Source organism: Selaginella moellendorffii, unplaced genomic scaffold (genome assembly GCF_000143415.4).
Source record: "Selaginella moellendorffii unplaced genomic scaffold, v1.0 SELMOscaffold_186, whole genome shotgun sequence".
NCBI lineage: Eukaryota > Viridiplantae > Streptophyta > Lycopodiopsida > Selaginellales > Selaginellaceae > Selaginella > Selaginella moellendorffii.
The window spans coordinates 89,966-110,016 of record NW_003314446.1 but is presented as its reverse complement, the minus strand read 5'-3'; the positions used below and the strand labels follow the sequence as shown (position 1 = coordinate 110,016).

At 53.2% G+C, this 20,051-nt stretch overlaps 9 protein-coding genes across 13 annotated transcripts; 4 read left to right on the top strand and 5 right to left on the bottom strand.

Annotated features, from left to right (window-relative positions):
* Window positions 1-538: 538 nt before the first annotated feature.
* On the top strand, window positions 539-3,109 carry LOC112343720 (putative pentatricopeptide repeat-containing protein At3g01580). Its single transcript, XM_024667700.1, has one exon. The coding sequence runs from the start codon at window positions 539-541 to the stop codon at window positions 3,107-3,109; it is 2,571 nt and encodes an 856-aa protein (XP_024523468.1).
* LOC9637973 (gamma-glutamylcyclotransferase 2-3) lies at window positions 3,060-4,368 on the bottom strand. 2 transcript variants are annotated; one of them, XM_024667689.1, is made up of 9 exons: window positions 4,240-4,368; window positions 4,059-4,169; window positions 3,917-3,993; window positions 3,773-3,826; window positions 3,646-3,702; window positions 3,555-3,592; window positions 3,427-3,498; window positions 3,290-3,369; window positions 3,069-3,233 (listed from the first exon to the last, which is right to left on the bottom strand). In XM_024667689.1, exons 2-9 carry the CDS (start codon window positions 4,165-4,167, stop codon window positions 3,151-3,153), a joined length of 570 nt encoding a protein of 189 aa, XP_024523457.1. In that variant the 5' UTR covers window positions 4,168-4,169; window positions 4,240-4,368; the 3' UTR covers window positions 3,069-3,150. The 2 variants fall into 2 exon arrangements, with proteins under 2 accessions (XP_024523456.1, XP_024523457.1); XM_024667688.1 differs by lacking the exon at window positions 4,240-4,368 and having other exon boundaries at window positions 3,060-3,233; window positions 4,059-4,215.
* A 21-nt stretch (window positions 4,369-4,389) lies between these two features.
* On the bottom strand, window positions 4,390-5,709 carry LOC9637981 (transmembrane protein 184A). The gene is made up of 4 exons (XM_002994089.2): window positions 5,359-5,709; window positions 5,190-5,312; window positions 4,835-5,125; window positions 4,390-4,769 (listed from the first exon to the last, which is right to left on the bottom strand). The coding sequence occupies exons 1-4, from the start codon at window positions 5,620-5,622 to the stop codon at window positions 4,554-4,556; spliced, it is 894 nt and encodes a 297-aa protein (XP_002994135.1). The 5' UTR covers window positions 5,623-5,709; the 3' UTR covers window positions 4,390-4,553.
* Window positions 5,710-5,787: 78 nt separating this feature from the next.
* On the top strand, window positions 5,788-7,954 carry LOC9637972 (nucleolar GTP-binding protein 1). Of its 2 annotated transcripts, XM_024667686.1 has the most exons (2): window positions 5,788-7,759; window positions 7,838-7,954. In XM_024667686.1, the coding sequence occupies exons 1-2, from the start codon at window positions 5,844-5,846 to the stop codon at window positions 7,863-7,865; spliced, it is 1,944 nt and encodes a 647-aa protein (XP_024523454.1). In that variant the 5' UTR covers window positions 5,788-5,843; the 3' UTR covers window positions 7,866-7,954. The 2 variants fall into 2 exon arrangements, with proteins under 2 accessions (XP_024523454.1, XP_002994144.1); XM_002994098.2 differs by having other exon boundaries at window positions 5,789-7,954.
* LOC9637971 (pentatricopeptide repeat-containing protein At1g15510, chloroplastic) lies at window positions 7,909-9,972 on the bottom strand. The gene has a single exon (XM_024667687.1). It carries the CDS (start codon window positions 9,940-9,942, stop codon window positions 7,981-7,983), a length of 1,962 nt encoding a protein of 653 aa, XP_024523455.1. The 5' UTR covers window positions 9,943-9,972; the 3' UTR covers window positions 7,909-7,980.
* A 33-nt stretch (window positions 9,973-10,005) lies between these two features.
* On the bottom strand, window positions 10,006-11,838 carry LOC112343719 (pentatricopeptide repeat-containing protein At4g02750-like). Its single transcript, XM_024667699.1, has one exon. The coding sequence runs from the start codon at window positions 11,836-11,838 to the stop codon at window positions 10,006-10,008; it is 1,833 nt and encodes a 610-aa protein (XP_024523467.1).
* A 1,750-nt stretch (window positions 11,839-13,588) lies between these two features.
* Window positions 13,589-14,448, top strand: LOC112343718 (desiccation-related protein PCC13-62-like). The gene is made up of 3 exons (XM_024667698.1): window positions 13,589-13,731; window positions 13,811-14,039; window positions 14,095-14,448. Exons 1-3 carry the CDS (start codon window positions 13,589-13,591, stop codon window positions 14,428-14,430), a joined length of 708 nt encoding a protein of 235 aa, XP_024523466.1. The 3' UTR covers window positions 14,431-14,448.
* An 834-nt stretch (window positions 14,449-15,282) lies between these two features.
* LOC9637970 (proteasome subunit beta type-5-B) lies at window positions 15,283-16,795 on the top strand. The gene is made up of 8 exons (XM_002994097.2): window positions 15,283-15,439; window positions 15,519-15,656; window positions 15,718-15,847; window positions 15,900-16,006; window positions 16,069-16,203; window positions 16,280-16,383; window positions 16,434-16,534; window positions 16,587-16,795. The coding sequence occupies exons 2-8, from the start codon at window positions 15,543-15,545 to the stop codon at window positions 16,721-16,723; spliced, it is 828 nt and encodes a 275-aa protein (XP_002994143.1). The 5' UTR covers window positions 15,283-15,439; window positions 15,519-15,542; the 3' UTR covers window positions 16,724-16,795.
* Window positions 16,725-18,550, bottom strand: LOC9637979. Of its 3 annotated transcripts, XM_024667691.1 has the most exons (4): window positions 17,840-18,550; window positions 17,101-17,774; window positions 16,970-17,044; window positions 16,725-16,903 (listed from the first exon to the last, which is right to left on the bottom strand). In XM_024667691.1, the coding sequence occupies exons 1-4, from the start codon at window positions 18,355-18,357 to the stop codon at window positions 16,878-16,880; spliced, it is 1,293 nt and encodes a 430-aa protein (XP_024523459.1). In that variant the 5' UTR covers window positions 18,358-18,550; the 3' UTR covers window positions 16,725-16,877. The 3 variants fall into 3 exon arrangements, with proteins under 3 accessions (XP_024523459.1, XP_024523458.1, XP_024523460.1); XM_024667690.1 differs by having other exon boundaries at window positions 16,725-17,044; XM_024667692.1 differs by having other exon boundaries at window positions 16,725-17,035.
* Between the last annotated feature and the right edge of the window lie 1,501 nt (window positions 18,551-20,051).

The window sequence follows — 20,051 nt, the reverse complement described above, 5'->3', positions numbered from 1 at the left end:
CCAACAATGGAAACAACAGGTACACTTCTGAACATTATTATTTTACTCCAAAAAGTGATTGTTCACCACCACCAACACACCACCACCACCACCACCAAGAACACTGCCATTGCCTCTGCCAAAAACACCACCACCACTAACACCACTACTTGAAGCGCCACCACAATTGGCACCTTCACTTTCACCTACACCACCACCAAAAACACCACCGCCACCACCCCACCAGTTACACCAGCACCAGCACCACTATCACCTTCACTTTCACCCACACCGCCACCACCACTATTTGCACCTTCACTTTCACCTACACACCGCCACCACCTCCAAAAACACTTCGTCCACCAGTTACACCACTATCACCTTCACTTTCACTGACACACCTTCACTTTTACCACCACCACCACCAGGCACTTTCACCAACACAACCACACCACTAGCACCAACGCCACCAGCACCACCAACAGTAGCACCAGGCCCAGCTCCTTTCATTGATTTACCATTGCCATTGCTATAAGGTTTTAACATAATAAAGATATGAATGACTTGTAAGCGCTTGTCCAAGCTACAGACGCGGGCTGAGTGGGTCTTCCACGGCAATCCCAAGTTCTTCGCCAAGCACCCAAAGAAGGTACGCATTTCCTTAGTGGTCGCCGCGCTTCAAGCATGCGGTCTCTTGGGCGATCTCCAAACCGGCACGAAGATCCACGACGACGCCTCACGAGAAGCCGGGGATGATTCCACCAACAAGTATGTAGCCAACACGCTCGTGAGCATGTATGCCAAATCCGGGAGCTTGGAAGAAGCTCGAGCAGTGTTTGGCCGGATGATCTTCCGGACTGCTGCGTCCTGGACGTCTCTCATCCTCGGCTATGTCGACCGAGGCGATGGAGAGCTCGGCCTCAAGCTCTTCGAGTGCCTGCTAGCGCAAGGAGACGCAGCTCCTTGCCTGGATGCCCGAGTCTTCGTCGCTGCTCTCAAAGCCTGTGCCTGTCTGGCCGAGAAGGAGCACAGTCGCCTTGTCGATGGAAGATTGGTGAAGCTCCAGTCTCTCGGCAAAGGCATGGATGTCCACTCTCGAGCTGCCAAGCTCGGCTTCGTCTCGGACAAGTTCGTCGCCAATACTCTGGTGGACATGTACTCCAAGTGTGGAAGCTTGGAGAATGCCCGAGCTGTTTTCCAGGAAATGGCTTGTCCCGACGTTGTTTCCTGGACTGCCCTCGTGCTCGGACATGCGGACAATGGCGAAGAAGAGGTGGCCTTGAAAATCTTTTCCAGGATGCAAGCCTCCGGCGTCACTGCAGATGCTCTGAGCTTTGCGGCCGCTCTCAAGGCCTGCCTGGGATTGACGAGGAAACACTCCGCCGGTAGTAGCAAGTTCCTGTTCGACAAAGTCGTAGAAATCCACTGGCAAGCCGAGAGATGTGGCCTTGACTTGCATGTCCACGTTGCGAGCTCGTTGATCGATCTGTATGCCAAACTTGGAAGCGTTGTAGATGCTCGGAGGCTCTTCGAGAGGACCAAGACGAGGAGAGATCCGACGATCTGGACGGCCATGGTCCTCAGCTACGCTGAAAGCAGAGAGCCCGAGCTTGCTATGAAACTGTTCGAACGGATGCTAGCTGCCGAAGACGTCACCTGGGCACCAAATCAACTGACTTACGTCGCCGCTCTCAAAGCCTGTGCTGACCTTGCATCTATGGAAGTAGTTGAGACGAAGCAGCAGCAGCAGCTAGAAGGCAAACCTGTGAAGACGACGACTCTCCAGAGAGGTATGCTCATTCACGCACACGCCGCAAAGACTGGCTTTGATTCGGACCCCTTCGTCGGTAACACGCTGGTGGACATGTACTTCAAATGTGGGAGCCTGGCTGATGCTTCGATGGTCTTCTTTCACAAGATGCCAGTCCGAACTGTAGTCTCCTGGAATGCTGTGATTCTCGGATATGCTGAGAATGACGAGGAGGCGCTGGCTTTGGACCTGTTTCGAGTCATGGAAGCCGACGGCTGTCAAAAACCGGATGCTCTGACTTACGCTGCTGCTTTGAAGGCATGTAGCAACTTGGCCGAAAAGGAAGCTGCTGTCAAAGGAGTCGATGGACAAGTCCTCAAGCCCGTGGCTCTTAGCCGAGGTGTCGAAGTTCACTCGAGAGCTGTTGCCGCGGGCTGTGATACGGAGAAGTTCGTCGCCAGCAGCTTGGTAAACATGTACTCCAAATGTGGGAGCCTGATGGAGGCCTGGAAAGTCTTCGAGCGGATTTCTTACAATGGAGAAGTTGACGTGATTTCCCTGACCTCCCTGATGCTGGCATGTGCTGAAAACAACCGGCCCGAGCTGGCTTTGCAACTTCTCGTTCGAATTCAAGCACCCGATCCCCGAGCCTTTGCGGCTGCACTCAAGGCCTGTGCGATCCTGGCGCCTGTAGAGACTGTCCGAGAAATCCATGCTTGCATCTCGAGATCTGGATTCGAGGGCGACCTGTTCCTGGTTAACTGTCTGGTTGAAGTCTACGGACGGTGTGGCAGCATAACCAACGCCCACCTCGTCTTTGATTCTCTCCCGGACACCAGTCTGGTAACTTGGCACTCTCTCATGGCCGGCTATAGTCGACTTGGCGACACCAACCAGGAACTCCATCTCTTTGACAAACTCCAGGAAGAAGGATTACGGCCAAACGGCGTGACCTTCGTCTATCTCATTTCAGCCTGTAGCCACGCCGGGAAGGTTGATGAAGGCTCGAGACTCTTCCAGTTGATGGTATCCAAGTATGGTATCACCCCCAGAATGGAACACTACGTTTGCATGGTGGACCTCTTTGGACGGGCTAACCAACTGGAAGCTGCCGTAGACGTTGCGAGAACAATGCCTTTCAAGGCCGATAGTTTGACATGGCTGACGATTCTCGGTGCCTGTCAAAAGTGGAAGAATGTGAGAATAGGCAAAGAAGCGTTTGAGAACCTGTTGAAGCTGAATGAGGAGCAGGACTCCGTGTACGCGCTGATGACAAATATCTACGGGAGCGTCGGCCTGTGGGAGGAGCAGTCCAAAGTAGAAGCCATGAGAAAGAAAAGACTACAGAACAAGTCAACTTCGTTGGTGTCTGGTGGTTAATCCATCTCAAAACAGATGAATAAGAATGCGCCTATACGGGCTTACAATGGGTACGTTGTGTCCTCAGACTGTAGAGTCTTGCGCACTTCGCAAGAAAGTTTGGCGAGTTCGTCATCCAGAGCACCTGTGCACGAAAGATGCCCGATTTGACAAAATGTCTCTGATTTGATATTTGCTCACCTATTTCCAGCAGAGCTTCTTCCAACCTGAAAATGTACTCGTAGTTAGGACCAGACGGACCGACGCAAGTCGCTATTTGCCTGCCACAAAAATCACAGAGATCAATCAGGTCGAGACAAGAAAATCGCAAAACGTACAATGCCATGTCCTCCATGTCAGCGGGGCCCAAATAATTCGGATTCTTTTTCTTGTCCGGAGATGCGATGTATCTGTTGCAACCAAGGCTCTTTGTCAAGTACCACGTCAATTGGAAACGAGAGCTTACACAAGAACATCAGTGATCGCGGGCTCAGAAGAGGATTCCTACAAAAGAAAAGATAAAAACCAAAGCCCGGTGGAAACAAAGTCTAGCTTACCGTGTAAAGATCAACAAAAACCTTCCGGTCGTACTGCTTCTCTCGCAAATCCAAGTACTGAGATAGTTTCCAATCACTACTGAGAACAGAGCGCCAAAAACAAAGGAAGAAAAAAGAAACCACTCACGGAGAGCACTAGCTGCTCGTTGTCGTGACCGGAAACACGATAAGCAGCACCCCACTGATCAAACAACACACAATGCATAAGACTGTTTATCAACGAACCAAAGATAAAACGAATAAAGAGAGAACAAGGAGGATCCAATCTTACACAAATCCCTCCATCGTGCGCTTCCAGAGTGGCCGTCCTTCCAGGATTCTCCGGCGTCCCCCGATGATCCGTGCTCCCTGCAATGCCAGTGGTTAGCGGCATTGTCGGGAATTTGCGCATTCTCGCGCAATGCAAAGCTCGCCTTGATGGAACACGCGCCTGTACCCCTTGATGAATCCCACGACTCGCTCGTCATAGTTGAATCCGGCCTTCCAGATGAGAGATCCGTAGCCAAATATCCACAACACCATGGCTGCGAGGGGAAAGAAATGGGGAAGAACCCTAAGACGAAGAGGAAGAAGAAGAAGAAGAAGATACAGTACCTCCGCCTCCTCGCCTTCTCCAGCATCAAGAGATGCCGATTCCCAGCACGAGGAGGATCGCAGTAGCAGCACGATCCCATGCCGCTCTCGACACTTTCGCAATCACACGCGGGACAACGACATTGCTTCACTGCCAGGAGACCATTAGGGTTCTTCCTCGAGTGAAGAGGGTATATTCCCGTTACCATTCAAATTAGATTCGCGTGGTCTTCGTCGATGAATAGCTGCAAGAAAATACAAACTTACACGTAAGTAGCATATCTCGTGTGTTCTTCGCGTGATCTTCGCAAGTTCTTCGTGAGAGCTTCTTTCGATCAATCGTCTTTCTTTTCGGCTGCTGCTGCCTTGAGCTTGGCTTGAGCTTCTCCCGCGTACTCCTCGGCACTGAAAGCGTACTGCTGGATCGCCGCGAATGCCACCATTTCCAAGCAAACCAAGAGGTTTTGGTACGCTTCCTCGATCTGGTTGACGTTGAGTTTCTTTTGCTTCTGGATCATGCCTGCGGATGCGAGAATTTGCATAACAATGCCCTGAGAGAGAAAAAGGAGACACGTAAGATCTGCTCCGCGGGAGCGAGAGAGAAGAAATGGATTACCTGCCAGAAGGAGAAAAAGACCACTCCCTTGATGCACAGGAACTTCGCGAGAGGCTTGTGAGAAGCCAACTCCTTGGCGAAGAGATGGTAGAATTGGATGAGCGAATACATTGCCAGTGTGACCGAGGAGTTGAGGACGAGCGAGATGATCCAAGTGATCGGCCCCTCGTACATGCCGAGAAGTTGGAGCGAGATCATGAGGATGGATAGCACCGGACGAATGATCACGAATTGCCATGTCCAGGATTTGAGAAGCTTGAGAGTGTGTTGGTTGAGCGGAACTTCGTGAGGCTAAGGAAGGAAAGAAAAGAAAAACTATCAAGAGTCTCCAAAGCACCAGAGAACGCGAACATACCAAGAACAGCGTCATTGGAAAAGAATTGTGAATTTTCCGGCCCTTGATCTCGTCGGGAATCACATTGTTGCTCATCGAGATCCCCATGTAGCTATACATGAGGCTCAAGAATTTCGCGATCACCTGGACAGAGGATTCTTTAGATCTTTCTTGGATCGATAGTACTTACCAGTGCCTCGTAGCACTCCTTGATCGCATCCAAGAACGTGAAGAGCGCCTCGCTGCCTGTGATCTGGACAAGGCCGAAGAAAGAATCGATGGCATAGAGCGGCGCCATGAGGACGATGATGAGGATCGCCTTCTGCTCCTTAGGGTTCTTCCAGTAGAAGAGATGCTCCGACACAAGCTTGAATGTGAAATGCATCGCCAGCATCGCGCATCCCCCCGCCATCATCAGCGACAGCGTCCTGGCATCCATTTGCGTGATATCCATGGCGATCGAATCGCCTTCTAGCTAGATCTAAGCCCTGGCTATGGCGCTCCAAGCTCGATCAACGAAAACCCTGGAATTGATAATATCCCACGTGTTCATCGTTGCCGCGCAAATCCGACGGTCCACGCTGGCCCCGAAATTAGGGCAAGTGGGCAAAAATGCCAGGGTTTTAGTTTTTAGGGTTCTTCAGGAGCGCGGCGGCGCTCGATCGATCGGGCGCGATGGTGCACTACAATCTCAAGCGCATCACCGTGGTGCCGACAGGCAAGGATTTCGTCGACATTGTCCTCTCCCGGACGCAGCGCCAGACGCCGACGGTGATCCACAAGAGCTATGCGATCAATCGCATCCGCCAGTTCTACATGCGCAAGGTAAAGTACACGCAGGCCACATTCGATGAGAAGCTGGGCACGATCATCGACGAGTTCCCGCAGCTGGACGACATCCATCCCTTCTACGGGGATTTGATGAATGTGCTCTACGACAGGGATCACTACAAGCTCGCGCTTGGGCAATTGCGCACTGCGAAGCGACTGGTAGAGAAGATCTGCAAGGACTACGTGAAGCTCCTCAAGTATGGCGATTCGCTCTATCGTTGCAAGCAGCTCAAGAAGGCCGCGCTGGGAAGAATGTGTACGCTCATGAAGAGGGTCGGGCCGAGTCTAGCGTACTTGGAACAGGTCAGGCAGCATATGGCGAGGCTTCCATCGATCGATCCAAACACGAGAACCATCCTCATCTGCGGCTATCCAAACGTTGGTAAGAGCTCCTTCATCAACAAGATCACTCGAGCCGACGTTGACGTCCAGCCTTACGCCTTCACCACAAAGTCACTCTTTGTTGGTCACACGGACTACAAGTACCTCCGCTGGCAAGTGATTGACACTCCGGGGATCTTGGATCACCCGCTCGAGGACAGGAACACGATCGAGATGCTGAGTATCACTGCTCTGGCTCACATCCGAGCTGCGGTGCTGTTCTTCGTCGACGTCTCGGGTTCTTGTGGCTACTCCATCGCCCAGCAGGCAGCGCTCTTCAACAGCATCCGGCCTTTGTTTGACAACAAGCCGCTGCTCGTGGTGTGCAGCAAGATCGATCTCCAGTCGCTGGAGTCGCTGCCGGAGGAGGATCGCCAGCTGATCATGGAGATGAAGAAGGAGGCGTCCAAGTGCTCGGGGGGAATTGCCAGCGAGATGATGGTCGAGGACGACGACTGCCTTCTCACGATGAGCACCCTCACGGAGGAAGGCGTGATCAACGTGAAGAACACTGCGTGCGAGAAGCTGCTCCAGCACCGTGTGGAGGGGAAGATGAAGTCAAAGAAGCTCGAGGACGTGAGGAACAGGATCCACGTCGCGATGCCTCGTCCCAGGGACACCAGAGAGAGGCCGCCGGTGATTCCAGCTGGGGTGTTGGAAGCTCGAGCAGCGGCGGCGCCGAGGGCCCCGAGACGACTCGAGAAGGATCTGGAGAACGAGAATGGTGGCGCTGGAGTTTACTCCGCCAACTTGAGAAGGCGCTACATTCTCGCGGACGAGAGCTGGAAGGAGGACGTGGTGCCGGAGATAGCAGACGGTCACAACATCGCGGACTTCATCGACACGGACATTCTCAAGAGGTTGGACGAGCTGGATCGCGAGGAGCACCAGCGGGAGGAGGGAGAGAGCGAGGAAGAGGACATGGACGACGACGAGTTCCGCAAGCTCAGTCCGGAGGAACAGGAGGCGCTAGCGGCGATTCGTCTCGCGAGAAGGAACATCCGGGAGGAGCACAGGCTGAAGAAGACCACTGCCGATAGCCGTCCAATGGTTCCCAGGAAGCACGACAAGGACAAGAGATTCACGGTTTCCAGGATGGAGCGCCACCTATCAAACCTGGGGATCGATCCATCGGCAGCAGCGGCGAGAGCTCGAAGCAAATCTCGCGGAAGAAAGCGGGATCGATCACTCGGGTATGACGAGGAGGCCGGGGTGGAGGCTATGGACGTGGAGCAGCCAAAGAGCAAGAAGTTGAGGATGAAGTCCAGGACGAGGTCGCAGTCTCGCGCGTCGATGGAAGTCGTTCCAGGCGAGGGATTCAAGGACTCGGCACAGAAGCAGCAGGCATTGGCACTGGGCAAGAAGGCGATGAAGAAGAGGAACAAGTTCGCGAGGAAGGGAGAAGCCGATCGAACCATTGTCAATCTCCGGCCCAAGCATTTGTTTGCTGGGAAGAGATCTACTGGAAAGACGGACAGGCGCTAGAGAGGACGATGATCCGCTAGAGAAGACGATGATTTTCTATGTATTCCCGCGAAAGTTTGAAAGTTTGAATTTAAATTTGGTTTTAAAAATTTAGGGTTCTTCCTTCTCTAAAAATTTAGGGGTCTTCTTCGTCTTCCTCTGCGAAGCACATCCCGGACAAGGACACATAGATCGCGGCTTTCTCCGGCTCTAGCTCAAACACCCGGATCGCCGCGGCCTCGGCTCGATCGCGATCAGAATGCAGCCGGCAAGATCCCAAGAAATTAGACCACGCTCTGGCATCCGGCTCAAACGGCATCTGATCCACTAGGTCCTGCGCCAGATCCAGATGCCCACCTCGCCCAAGGAGATCGATCAAGCACCCATAGTGCTCCACTCGCGGAGCAAGCCCATGATCTTGGATCATCGAGAGAAAATGCCCCAATCCCTGCTCCATCGTCCCGGAGTGGCTACACCCGTGGAGGATGCTGATAAAAACGATCTCGCTGGGTTTGCCGCCCTCCAATCGCATCTCTCGGAAGAGCTCCAGCGCCTCGTCGATCGATCCGTGCCTGGCGAGTGCCGAGATCATGTTCATCCAAGAAACATCGTTGGCGCTCTGGAACGATCCGCGAGACGCCCTCATGGAGGAGAAAATCTCTCGCGCGCGATCGAGGCGGCCACACTCGGCATACATGTTGAAGATCGCGGTGGAGATCATGGTGGAGTGGACGATCCCACTGTCGACGATGTGCTGGTGGATCTTGATCCCCTCGTCGGCGATGGAGCATGCCTCAAGAACACTGATGAACGTCGCCTCGTTGGGTTTCGAGCTGGAGCTCCAGAGCATGCGGCGATAGAAATGGAGAGCGCTGCTCGATTCACCGTTCTGGGCAAGAGCTGCGATCACAGCATTCCACGCGACACCGTCTTTGATCTCCATTCTCTCGAACGTCGCCATGGATTCCTCGACGCTGCCACAGCGCCCATACATGCTCACAGCCGCGGAGGCGAGCACTAGATGAGATCCAAGCCCGCGAGCTATGGCGTCGTGATGGATCGATCGCCCAGCCGCCAGATCTTCCTGGCTATAACAAGCACCAAGAACATTCACGAATGTCACTGGATCGAGCTTCACGGATCCATCGCCGCGCATTCTCTTGTAGAGATCGATCGCATCTCCTGGGTGCCCATTGTGAGCATACGCTGCGATCATAGAGTTCCACGAAACAGAGCTCCTCCTGGGCATTCTCTGGAAGATCCTCTCAGCCTCACTCAATCTCTTGCAGTTCCCATAGAGATTGATCAGCGAATTCACGACCTCAATCCAGGATTCCAGCCCAGCGGCAGTGATCCTTGCGTGGATCGCGATGCCCTCGTCCAGCCGTCCCAGCTCCGCACACGCATCGATCACAATCGTGAAGGTGTACTGATTTGGAGCCACGCCATCCGGTTCCATCGAGCTGTAGAGATCCAGCGCCTCTTCGCAATGCCCGTTCTGGGTGTAGGCAGTGATGAGCGCTGTCCAGGCCACGACATCCCTGCGCTTCAATCGATCAAACACGCGCTTGGCATCGGCGAGGCTCCCGGATTTCCCATACATGGTGACGATTGCTGTGCCCACTGCTGTATCGCTTTCTAGCCCCACGGTAATTGCAAGCTCATGGATCTTCCTCCCCTCCGCGAGGTTCTTGAGCTTCTCTAGTGCGTGGAGGAATGTGATCCTGGTGGGGATAATGCCCGGCTCCTCGCGGATCATCCGCCAGAAAAGCGTCACTGAGCGCTCCGAATGCCCGTTCTGGGCAAATGCTGCGATGATCATGTTCCAGGAGAAAACGTTGCGAGCTTGGATCGAGGAGAAGACGATCCATGCGTCGTCGACGCTGCCACACTTGCCATACATTTGGACGATCATGTTGGAGACGTAGGTACTGGATCCGTGGCCGCGCTCTCGGATCAAGCAGTGGAGACGCTTTGCCTCGCCGAGATCTCGGCATTGGCGCAGGAGATTGGCGTACTGGCCTTCGATGCTCTTGGGCGCGCCGGCGCTGGCAAGAGCTTCCCTGAATGCTTGTAGCAGCCATCGCCCAGCGATCATAGAGCAAGCATTGCGCGCTGGAACTTGGATCGACCAAGAACACGCACACACACAATGGTTTTCTCAAATGCTTGTCAAGATATTGGAAAGAATCACGTAGTGTGACGAGCTCGTGTGATCGCGAGGAAGCGCCCTATACGCTCGCTCCAGATCGTGGTGAGTGTGGCAAGCAGCGAGCAAGCTTCCCAGCGCGACATTGTCGGATCCAAGGAGTGGCACCGAGTTTATGAGCTCCTCCGCGAATCCAAGCTGCCCGGATCGACAGAGGACGTCCACCATGGAGCAACAGTGTTCTTTGTCGGCGATCAATCCATAGTCATGCGCGAGAGACACGAAGAAGCTCCGGCTAATCTCCAGAGATCCGATGTGTGTGCACGCGGCCAAGACGTGCGTGAAGGAGATCCCATCCGGCAGCGATGATCCATCCAGGCAGAGCTCGCGCAGCATCTCGATCGCGAGCTCGCCCTGCCCGTTTCGCGCGCAGGCATCCAGGAGCGCGTTCCAGGAGACGATGTTCTTGTTTGGGACCCTGGCGAAGAACTGCTTGGATCGGTCGAGGACGCCGTGATGGGCGCAACCCAGCAGCAGCGAGTTCCACGATCCGGCGTTGTGCTGCGGCATTCTCTCGAGGAACTGGAGAGATTCATCGATTTGCCCGCCCAGGGCAAATGCTGCGACGATGGAGTTTTGCGAGACGATGTCTCTCTCCGGCATGGATTGGAAGATCTCTTTCGCTGGATCGATAGCGCTAGCAGATGCATAGATCCCGAGCATCACATTCCAGGTGATCAAGCTTCGCTGGGGCGCCAGATCGAAAGCCCTCTTTGCTTCCGCGAGGAGAGATTGCTGGGCAAATGCCGCGAGGAGGATCGTCCACGACACAACATCTCTAGCAGGCATTCGATCGAAGAAAATCTCTCTCGTTCCCTCGCAGTAGCAATCGCCCTGTTCCTCTTCCATGGCAGTCGCGATCTGGAGCATCGCGTTCCAGGAATGGAGGCTCCTCTCGGGCAATCCATCGAAGATCTCTTTCGCCCTCTCGAAATTCCCACACTGGCTGTGAGCTCCGATCATCACATTCAAGCACACAACGTCCCAGGCGGGCATTCTCTCAAGGATATCCTCGGCGCCACCGATGCCGTCCGCCACCCGACAGGTGGCGACGATCAGAGATGTCCACGTCACAACGTTTCTCTCTTTGGCGCCGTCGAATATTCCCCTCGCGGCGGCAATATCCTTCGCGATGAGCGCGTTCCAAGAACAAAGGTCGTGCTGCGGCATCCGCCGGTATGCCCCTAGGGCTTCCTCGATCGACGATTCGTCCTCCGCGAGCGCCGCCACGATCGATCCCCAGCTCGTCGCGTCGCGGCTCGCCATGGACTCGAAGATCGCCTTCGCGTCGGCGAGGTGCCCGTTCGCCGCGAGGCCGGCGATCATCGTGTTCCAGGTGATCACATCCTTCTCCGGCATTTCGGCAAGAATCCCCATGGCGGTCCCGACCTCGCGATTCTGGAGGTAGCAGGCGAGCATCGCATTCCAGGAGAAGAGATTTCTCGGCACGGCATCGAAGATCTTCTTGGCGTCGGCAAGAACCCCCCTCTGCGTGTGTGCCGCAAGGATCGTCGTGCAGGAGACGGGGTCCCAGAGGGGCATCTTTTCCATGGCCTCCCTAGCGCTGTCAAGGAGGCCGAATCGAGCACACACCCGGAGCAGCGTGTTCCAAGCGATGATATCCCTCTCCAGCGCCTGATCGAAGATGTTCTTGGCAGCACCGGCATCAATCCGTCCGTAAGCAGCGATCATCGCATTCCAGGAGAGGATCTCTCGCATTGGCATCCTCGAGAAGACGCCGCTGGCCTTCTCGATTTCTCCGGACGCCAAAAGCGCCACCAGCATTGTGTTCCAGGACAGCCGATCTCTCTCCAACGCCGGGTGATGGAAGAGATCCCAACACTCTTGCAAATGCCCCCTCTGGGCATATGTGGAAATCATCGAGTTCCATGTGACAGCGCTGTGCTGTGGCACGAGATCCATCGCATGATCGGCCTCCTGGATCCTATATTCTTCCAAGAACACCTGGATGGCGATGTTCCAGGACACCAAATCCTTGCGGGGCATCTCCCGGAAGAGCTCAAGCGCTCGGTGTGGTTGCCGGTTCCTGGCAAATGCCGTCATCAGCGAGTTCCAGGACACAACATCGGGGCTTTGGAGGCGGTTGAAGACGTCGATCGCGTCTTGCAAGCTCCCACACTTGGAATACATTCCAATCAGCTGGTTCGCGAGGAGGAGGCTCTCGCGATGCTGGTGGCTTGCAAGGATCCAGTCGTGGACGAGCCGCCCTCGATCGAGATTGCGGTCCTCGATGCAAGATCTTAGGAGCCGGACGAAGCCATCAAGAGTTCTTGGGGGCGATAGTTTCATCCATCCATGGACGATCATTCACGGCACAACACAGCTTCTTCTTCTTCTTCCATGGGGGAGTTGACTTCCAGTGGCCGTTGACGCTTGACTGGGCTTTGACTGGAGATTGTGTCCTAAGTTGGGAATGTGACAACTCCGAGTAGATCATCGCGAGCTGCATGACAAGTACGTTGGCAATCCTTGAGACTATAAATTCTTCTTTTGTGCTTGTTTGGATCGCAGCTCTTCGCTGATCCATCGCTCAATGGCTACTTGGTGGATGATCTTGCTGGTTCTCCAGCTATGGTGGTGCTCACGGCTTGAAGCTCGCCCCATCAAGAACATTGTGCTGCAGTATCCATCGCCACCGCCTCCCGTTACTTACGTCTACTCGTCCCCGCCACCGGATGGTTACTCGGCTCCATCGCCACCGCATGGAACTTCTTGCCCGCCGCCTCCATCGCCACCAGCGTCGCCAGTTTATCCACCACCAGCGTCACCACCACGAGATGGTTACTCGTCTCCATCGCCACCGTCTTCTTACCCGCCGCCTCCATCGCCGCCAGTTTACCCACCACCAGCGTCACCACCATTGGATGGTTACTCATCTCCATCGCCACCGTCTTCTTGCCCGCCGCCTCCATCACCGCCAGTTTATCCACCACCAGCGTCACCACCACCAGATGGTTACTCGTCTCCATCGCCACCGTCTTCTTACCCGCCGCCTCCATCGCCGCCAGTTTACCCACCACCAGCGTCACCACCATCGGATGGTTACTCGTCTCCATCGTCACCGTCTTCTTGCCCGCCACCTCCATCGCCACCAGCGTCGCCACCAACGTCAACACCGTCGCCAGTTTATCCACCACCAACGTCACCAGTTTGTCCACCACCACCGTCGCCAGCTTATCCACCGCCATCGCCACCACCTTGCGATAGTAAGCCCCCACCAATGCAGGAGTATCCACCACCGCCTTGCGAGGATTACCATGCGCCAACACCACCGGAGTATCCTCCACCTCCTTGCGAGTGTCACACGCCAACACCACCGGAGTATCCTCCTCCTCCTCCTCCCAAGGATTGTCATACGCCACCACCGCCGGCGCCATCTCCTTGCAACGAGAGCTCCGAGTATCCGCCACCATCTTGCGACGATTGCAGCTCGCCACCAACAGAGCCGCCTCCATGCGAGAAATGCGAGTATCCTCCTTGTGACGACTGCGGTAAGCTACCAGCAAGCACGAAGATGACAGACGCGAGGATACTTGCTGAGATTCTCAGCGCCGAGTTGCTCTTGTCCGATCAGTACTCTCGAGCTGCACGCTTCAAGGATCCGTCCGTGAAGATGTTGACGTCGAAGTTCCAATCGCAGCTTAAGTCGCACATCAGGTAGGCTCTGTGCTTCCAACTTCTCCATTCTTTTTTCGTTCTGTTCTTCTTGATTATTTCTCTGGCTTGTTCTTGGCAGCGTCTTGCAAGGATTGCTCAAGGACGCCGCTGGAAAGCCTCAAATTGACGCTGGCAAGGGAGTCTTCACCAAGATCATGAACGCTGCTTTTGGAAAGGATCTCGACCCGGCATTCGATGCTTACAACACCAGCACGAACTTCCTGCTCGCGGCATCTGTTACAGCACCCCTGGCATCCAGCCTCTCGGTCGCCGGTCTCTCGCAGTTGCAAGGAGCCGACGCTAAAAAGGTGACAAAACTTGCAGACTTTCCACTTCCTTGCTAATGAAACGATCATCCCACAGGCAGTAGCGGGCATCTCCAGCACCTTGGCCGGCCAAAGCTCCGTCCTCGGAGTCCTCCTTAAGCTCCGCAAGCTCGAGAAGGTCCAGCCATACGGTCTCACGGTGAGGGAGTTCTCGAGCCAGCTCCAGGAACTCCAGAAGACGCTGGAGCTCCTCCATCACGGCCAAGTTGCCGAATCCTCTCCAGCAGCAGCATCGTCATCGCGGAACTCTACGAATGTCTCGAGTTCCAAAGCAAAAGTCTCTCCTTCCACCGCCCGGGATCCAAAGCAACATCCGGAGGAGATTGCCGCGATACTGATGGAGCTCGGTTTTTATGCGCCTGGACAGCAGTGACGATCACACCAGTTAGAACCTTTCACGAGAGAAATATCAATTCATTCATTAACATGAACATGAATAAGATCACAAAGCTGGAGAAACTTACCAGGAATTTCGCCCAGAGGTTGTCTTCCTCAATCGAGATCCCAGCTCGGAACACCCTTGCCTCTGCTGGGCGATGGTTCTTTCGCAGGAGATAGACGATGGAAGTGTAGTGGAGGCGTACTGGTTGGATGCCATGATCCATGATCATCCACGAGAAGATAAGATGACCATAGTCGAGAAAGCTCGATCCTACCAAGAGCGTCACGAACGTAAGCTCGTCCGGCTCCACGCCCTCCAGCACCATCAATCGATAGTGGCGCAGCGCATTCCTCCACTCGCCCTTCCGGAAGAGAACCGCGAGGATCAAATTCCACGCTAGAACTTCCCGCCATGGCATTTGGGAGAAGACTAGCGATACGTCGTGCAAATGCCCGGCCTGGGCAAATGCTGCGACCATCGCGTTCCACGAGAAGGAATCTCTCATCGGCATTCTTTCGAAGATCTGCGCTATCTCGTCCAAATCGCCGCTGTGCGCGGCGGCGGCGACCATCGAGTGCCACGAAATGTCGTCCCGGCAAGGCATCGCGCGGAAGAAATTCTTCGCGAGGGAGAAATCCCCGCCCTGGGAGATCGCAGCGAGCTTTGTGTTCCAAGAAATCTGCCCTCCAGCCGCCCTGTGTTCGCTTGCGAATCTCTTGCCGTGATCTAGATCTAGATCAATGCCCTTGCATCGATCGAGAGAGATCGCGGCGAGAACAAGAATCCACGAGTAGCAGCTCTTGACGACCATGGCATCGAAAACGAGGAGGGCATCCTTGATCCCTGCGCGGCGGCCAAACGCTCGGAGGAGGAGATTCGAGAGATAGACGCTCATCGGCAAATTCGTGGCTTGGATCTTCTTGACGTGTGCCCATACGCTGCGCAGCTGCGATCGGCTGGCCGCACCATCGATCAGGGCATTCCATTCCTCCACGCGAAGGTGATTCCTCAAATCTCCACTGGGCAATTTCTCCTTGCCCACGTAGACAGGGGGATACATTTCTTCTCTTTCTTTTTAGGGTTCTTGAGCTAGGGCAGGGGCGATGGCGCTCGATTTCAGCGGTTTGGAACCAGCTTCTCTGCGCCAGCACTCCTACTCGGATCCGGCAGCGCATTGGGAGCCGCAGTGCTCCTTTCCTCTCCCGAAGGTCGCCGATGTAAGTCGCTCCTCGAGTATTTCTTGTGATGACCTGAGTCTGGGGATTTCGTTTTGCGCAGCTGGATGGATTCCAGAAAGCTGCCGTGGATTTGCTGAAGCCAGCGCACGGAACCACGACGCTGGCGTTTGAGTTCCAGGGAGGGATTATCGTCGCTGCCGACTCTCGAGCTAGCATGGGACAGTATATCTGTAAGTGTTTCTTCGTGTTTGTCTCTACTTGTGATCGAGTGATCTCTCGCAGCATCCCAGTCGGTGAAGAAAATTCTGGAAATCAACCCATATCTCCTGGGAACCATGGCTGGGGGTGCGGCCGATTGTCAGTTCTGGCAGAGAAATCTTGGAACGCGGGTAAGTTTGTCTTCGCTCCTTTTTCCTCCACGATGTTGACACTCTGTTCGTTTGAATCACAGTGCCGGCTTCACGAGCTTGCGAACAAGAGGAGGATTTCTGTTGCCGGTGCTTCCAAGCTCTTGGCAAACACCCTCTACTCCTACCGTGGCATGGGTCTGTCCATGGGAACCATGATCGCTGGCTGGGACGAAACGGTATTTCCCTGTTCTCTTTCTTGTTTCCATCTCGCCATTCCCAAGTTTTCTTCTCACGTCTCGTGATTTGATCCAGGGGCCCGCTCTCTTTTACGTTGATAGCGAAGGTGGAAGAACGAAAGGAACTCTTTTCTCCGTTGGCTCTGGGTCTACTTACGCTTACGGCATTCTCGATAGCGGGTAAGAATCCTTCTTCGAGTTCTTCGGGTTTCACTGTGTTCCAATCTCAGGTATAAGTACGAGATGAGCGTCGAGGAAGCCGTGGAGCTGGGAAGACGAGCGATCTATCACGCGACGTTTAGAGATGGAGCCAGCGGAGGAGTTGCGAGCGGTAAGCTTTTTTTCTTTCGCTTTTCATCGCTCTGAGCTTGCTTTGCTTCCAGTTTATCACATTGGTCCCCAAGGCTGGAAGAAGATCTCCGGTGACGATGTGAGTGAGCTACACTATCAGTACTACCCCCCGGAATCACAAGCGTCCGCCCCGGACGTTGTGGAAGAACAGCCAATGCAACAAGGCTAGATCGGGCATATTCCGTTCTTGAATTTATTTCAGTTGAATATTCAGTTACCTCTGCCGAACTTTTTAAGCATATACCGTCAGAAGCTTAGGGTTTGGAATTTTTATCATACGAATTTTGTTGAGGCAGGTTCCAAGGTACTTGGAAACTGTTACTCTAAACAGTTGCCTCAAGTGGTATTACTGCATCACGTAGATCACCATATAAACCAAACTAGGCTTCTCTAGCAAACAAGATGTTGTACTTACCACCTTCTTTCCAATCAATTGCTACTTCTCCAATCTCTTGCCATGACAAGCCTGGCTTCCAGAGAGCTTTCAAGTCTGAAAGTCAGTGTCCACCAATATCAATACGAACATGTTAATAGAAAAACACTCACCTGAGAATTCGTGCTCCACAGGATGACCCACATAGCAGACCTTTCGAAACCGGCTGGCACAGGCTGACTTCAAGTCCAAGCTAGGCACAGCTGCCAAGTTGGGTTCCAAAAGGAGCAGTTTCTCCATAACTCTTTCCAAGTGCTGCCCCTTCTCAACCCATTCCCATGTCAAGTTTTGAGAATCGAATCTCACAATCCCTTGCTCCGCAACGCAGAAGGTATCCTTCCCATGCGTCTGGCATTCAGAAGTCTGGATTATGCCTGGTCCCGTTTCAAAGTCTTCTTCAGGTGAGGTCGACACTGTTTTCCATGTCCACTCTAAATCTCCATCATCGTTCTGCTGCCTATCTAACACCATAACCGTTGTATACTCCATCCACTCCATCTTTTGTGTAAATATACCAATCTCACCAGGTCCAACTTCCAGCATGTACACATCTTCGTAGGTCCCCTCAAGTTCCGATAAGTCCCATGCATACGCCCATTTCGAGCGGCTAATGTCCGCAAAATCAACTTCCAGCAGCACAAGTGCGGCATATTGATGAAGTCGTGCAAGAGCATAATGCACCCCTTTGACGCATACGCTGTTGTACGAGCACATTCCGAAGACCACAGCACGAGGAACTGTCCAAATGCCGACTTTAGAGTCAAACGAATATGGCTCAAGCCAAATCCTGAACGAAGAAACGAAATGAGTCGATTAGCATGGTGGAAACTAGTAATGACAACGCTTTTGTACCTGAAGAACATCTGACCCTCATCGAAATATGTAGTCAGCATTCGCTTGCTATAATACAGAGGAACTTCAAGTCCAGGAATCTTTACCCATTCTTGTGTCAGCGGGTTCCCAACTAGGAAAGGGGACTCCCTGTTGGTGCTGTCGACAAGTCCGCTTGAACCCGACACCCTTGGAAACCAGCACAAAATGAGGCCCCCTCCAGCCAAGAGTGGCTCTGAACCATCTGGTGCAAACCAAGACCGTAATGAAGGAGGTACCTGTTTCAAGCAAGCCCTGTTTTCTGATGGATCATATTTGCAGTAGCGAAATTGCACTTCTAGGCTATCTCTCGCGTGACGTTTTACATGTAACAAGAAAGAACTTGTGCCATTCTGTCGTTCCCATAGTGCTCTAAATGTTGGGTCATGGAGAAGGCGACCCCAATCCTTGCACACAAGTTGCAACCTTGCTACATCCTCAGCTGGGACCCAAGATAGTACGCGCAACTCAAGTTCCAGTGGTAGTGGTAATTTTCCCATTTGAACCCAAACTTGAAAGTTTGGACACAGGCTACCCGCAAGGACTCGGCCCTTACTCCACCCCAACCTTGTTTTCTTCAGGACATTCTAGGAAAGCCAGGAAAACATTGTTAGATTCTATAAATTTCCTGCAAAAAAAGTGGGAGAGTGCCTTGCCCCTCGAATTCATATCTCGCCTTACCCCTTGAAGCGCCTTGTGTGGAAATGGATCAATGTAGGTAGGATATCAAACAAATAGTTAAGCTGATAATGACACGTACATAGCAAGTGTGCCAGTAACACATTGCCAGGGAGGCCTTTGACCGACGCAGATTTCAGTGATCTTAAGAATAAATTAAGAAAAATCTTGAAGTTTCCTTCAGGTTCTCCGGAGAGCGAGCAAGATCCTGATCAGAAGAAGTATCTGGAGAGGAAAGAGGAGCAGCTGCAGGAAGAAAAGCTTCTCCTGCTTAAGTCATTTTTCTTCTTCTTTGTGTTGGCCTGATTTGCTTCTTGGTTGATCCTGCTTCTGCTGCAGTTTTCAGTCTTCATTCCACACCTATAACTACAGGTATGGTGGAAGATATTTTGTCTACATTCTGCAGGGTGATGGAGAAATGTACTTGAGACGATTTCAAGGAGAAATATGCTCTCACCAAATCCCCTATTTGTTGTCTTCCCCATCTTGGTCATAGGCAGCCCAGTCTTCTGTGGGAAGGGCTAGACCAGCTGTTCAGTGCATCACAAGAGCTTCTTGAGACTGTCCGGAAAGCTGCACCAGATATTGTGATTGTTTGTGATGTGTTTGTACAAGATTGCAGTGCAGCAGCCTTGTGTGTTTCTCACAGGGGTGGCAGATGAAGGTACTGGTGCTGAAGGCTCTCGGGACTTGCTGGTTGTAAGGGGTGCTTGTAAATGACTAATTTTTCCATTTTACTTTAGTCATTTAACCACACCTCCTACCATTTGGAGGAGTCTCATTTATAACCTCTATAAGTTCTAGTTAGAACTTGGGGCTTGTTAGCCTCGAGAATGGCATCCATGCCACTCAATCTTTGCACTTGGTCTAAGTGCTCCATGTGTTTGATCCCATGACTGACAACCCAAGGTACCACTGACATATCGGCCCATTACGCTAAGGCCATGCCCATTCACATTGGTCACACCGGTGGTCTAATGCCACTTGCATCATAGTCCCGTCTCTCAAAGACTGGGCCATCCATCCATGAGTGATCATCCCAGATCTACTCCTTAGCATCCTTAGGATGCCCATAAACATGGGGAATAACCTTCCCCGACAACTCTTTTTCAGTCCCCACCAAGTCCCTTTTTGTCCATGGCCGTGTTTACCAACACTGCCACTAGATCAAGGCCCGCAAGCCTGACCTCTAAGTCCCACTATCCTTTGGGACTTCTTCACCATATGACTGTATCCTTGGTCACTGCACTAGAAGATTGCTCCTTTTCCCTTTCATCGTTTGGGACTTTAGGATAACATTTCGGAACACCGTGGCCTTACGCAAGCCTTATGGGTACTCTCCCTGCCTTTCGCCTTTAAGTGTTCTAGCCATGGGCTTAGAGCGAGGTTCCGTTGAGCCACGCTAGGTATCCAAGTAGGTAGTGCCACCCACACTTGGACTGGGAGCATCGGCTAGTCGATCTCCCGGGGGAACTAAAGCCAACTTTTGAACACTTCACCAAGCTACCCTGTTGTC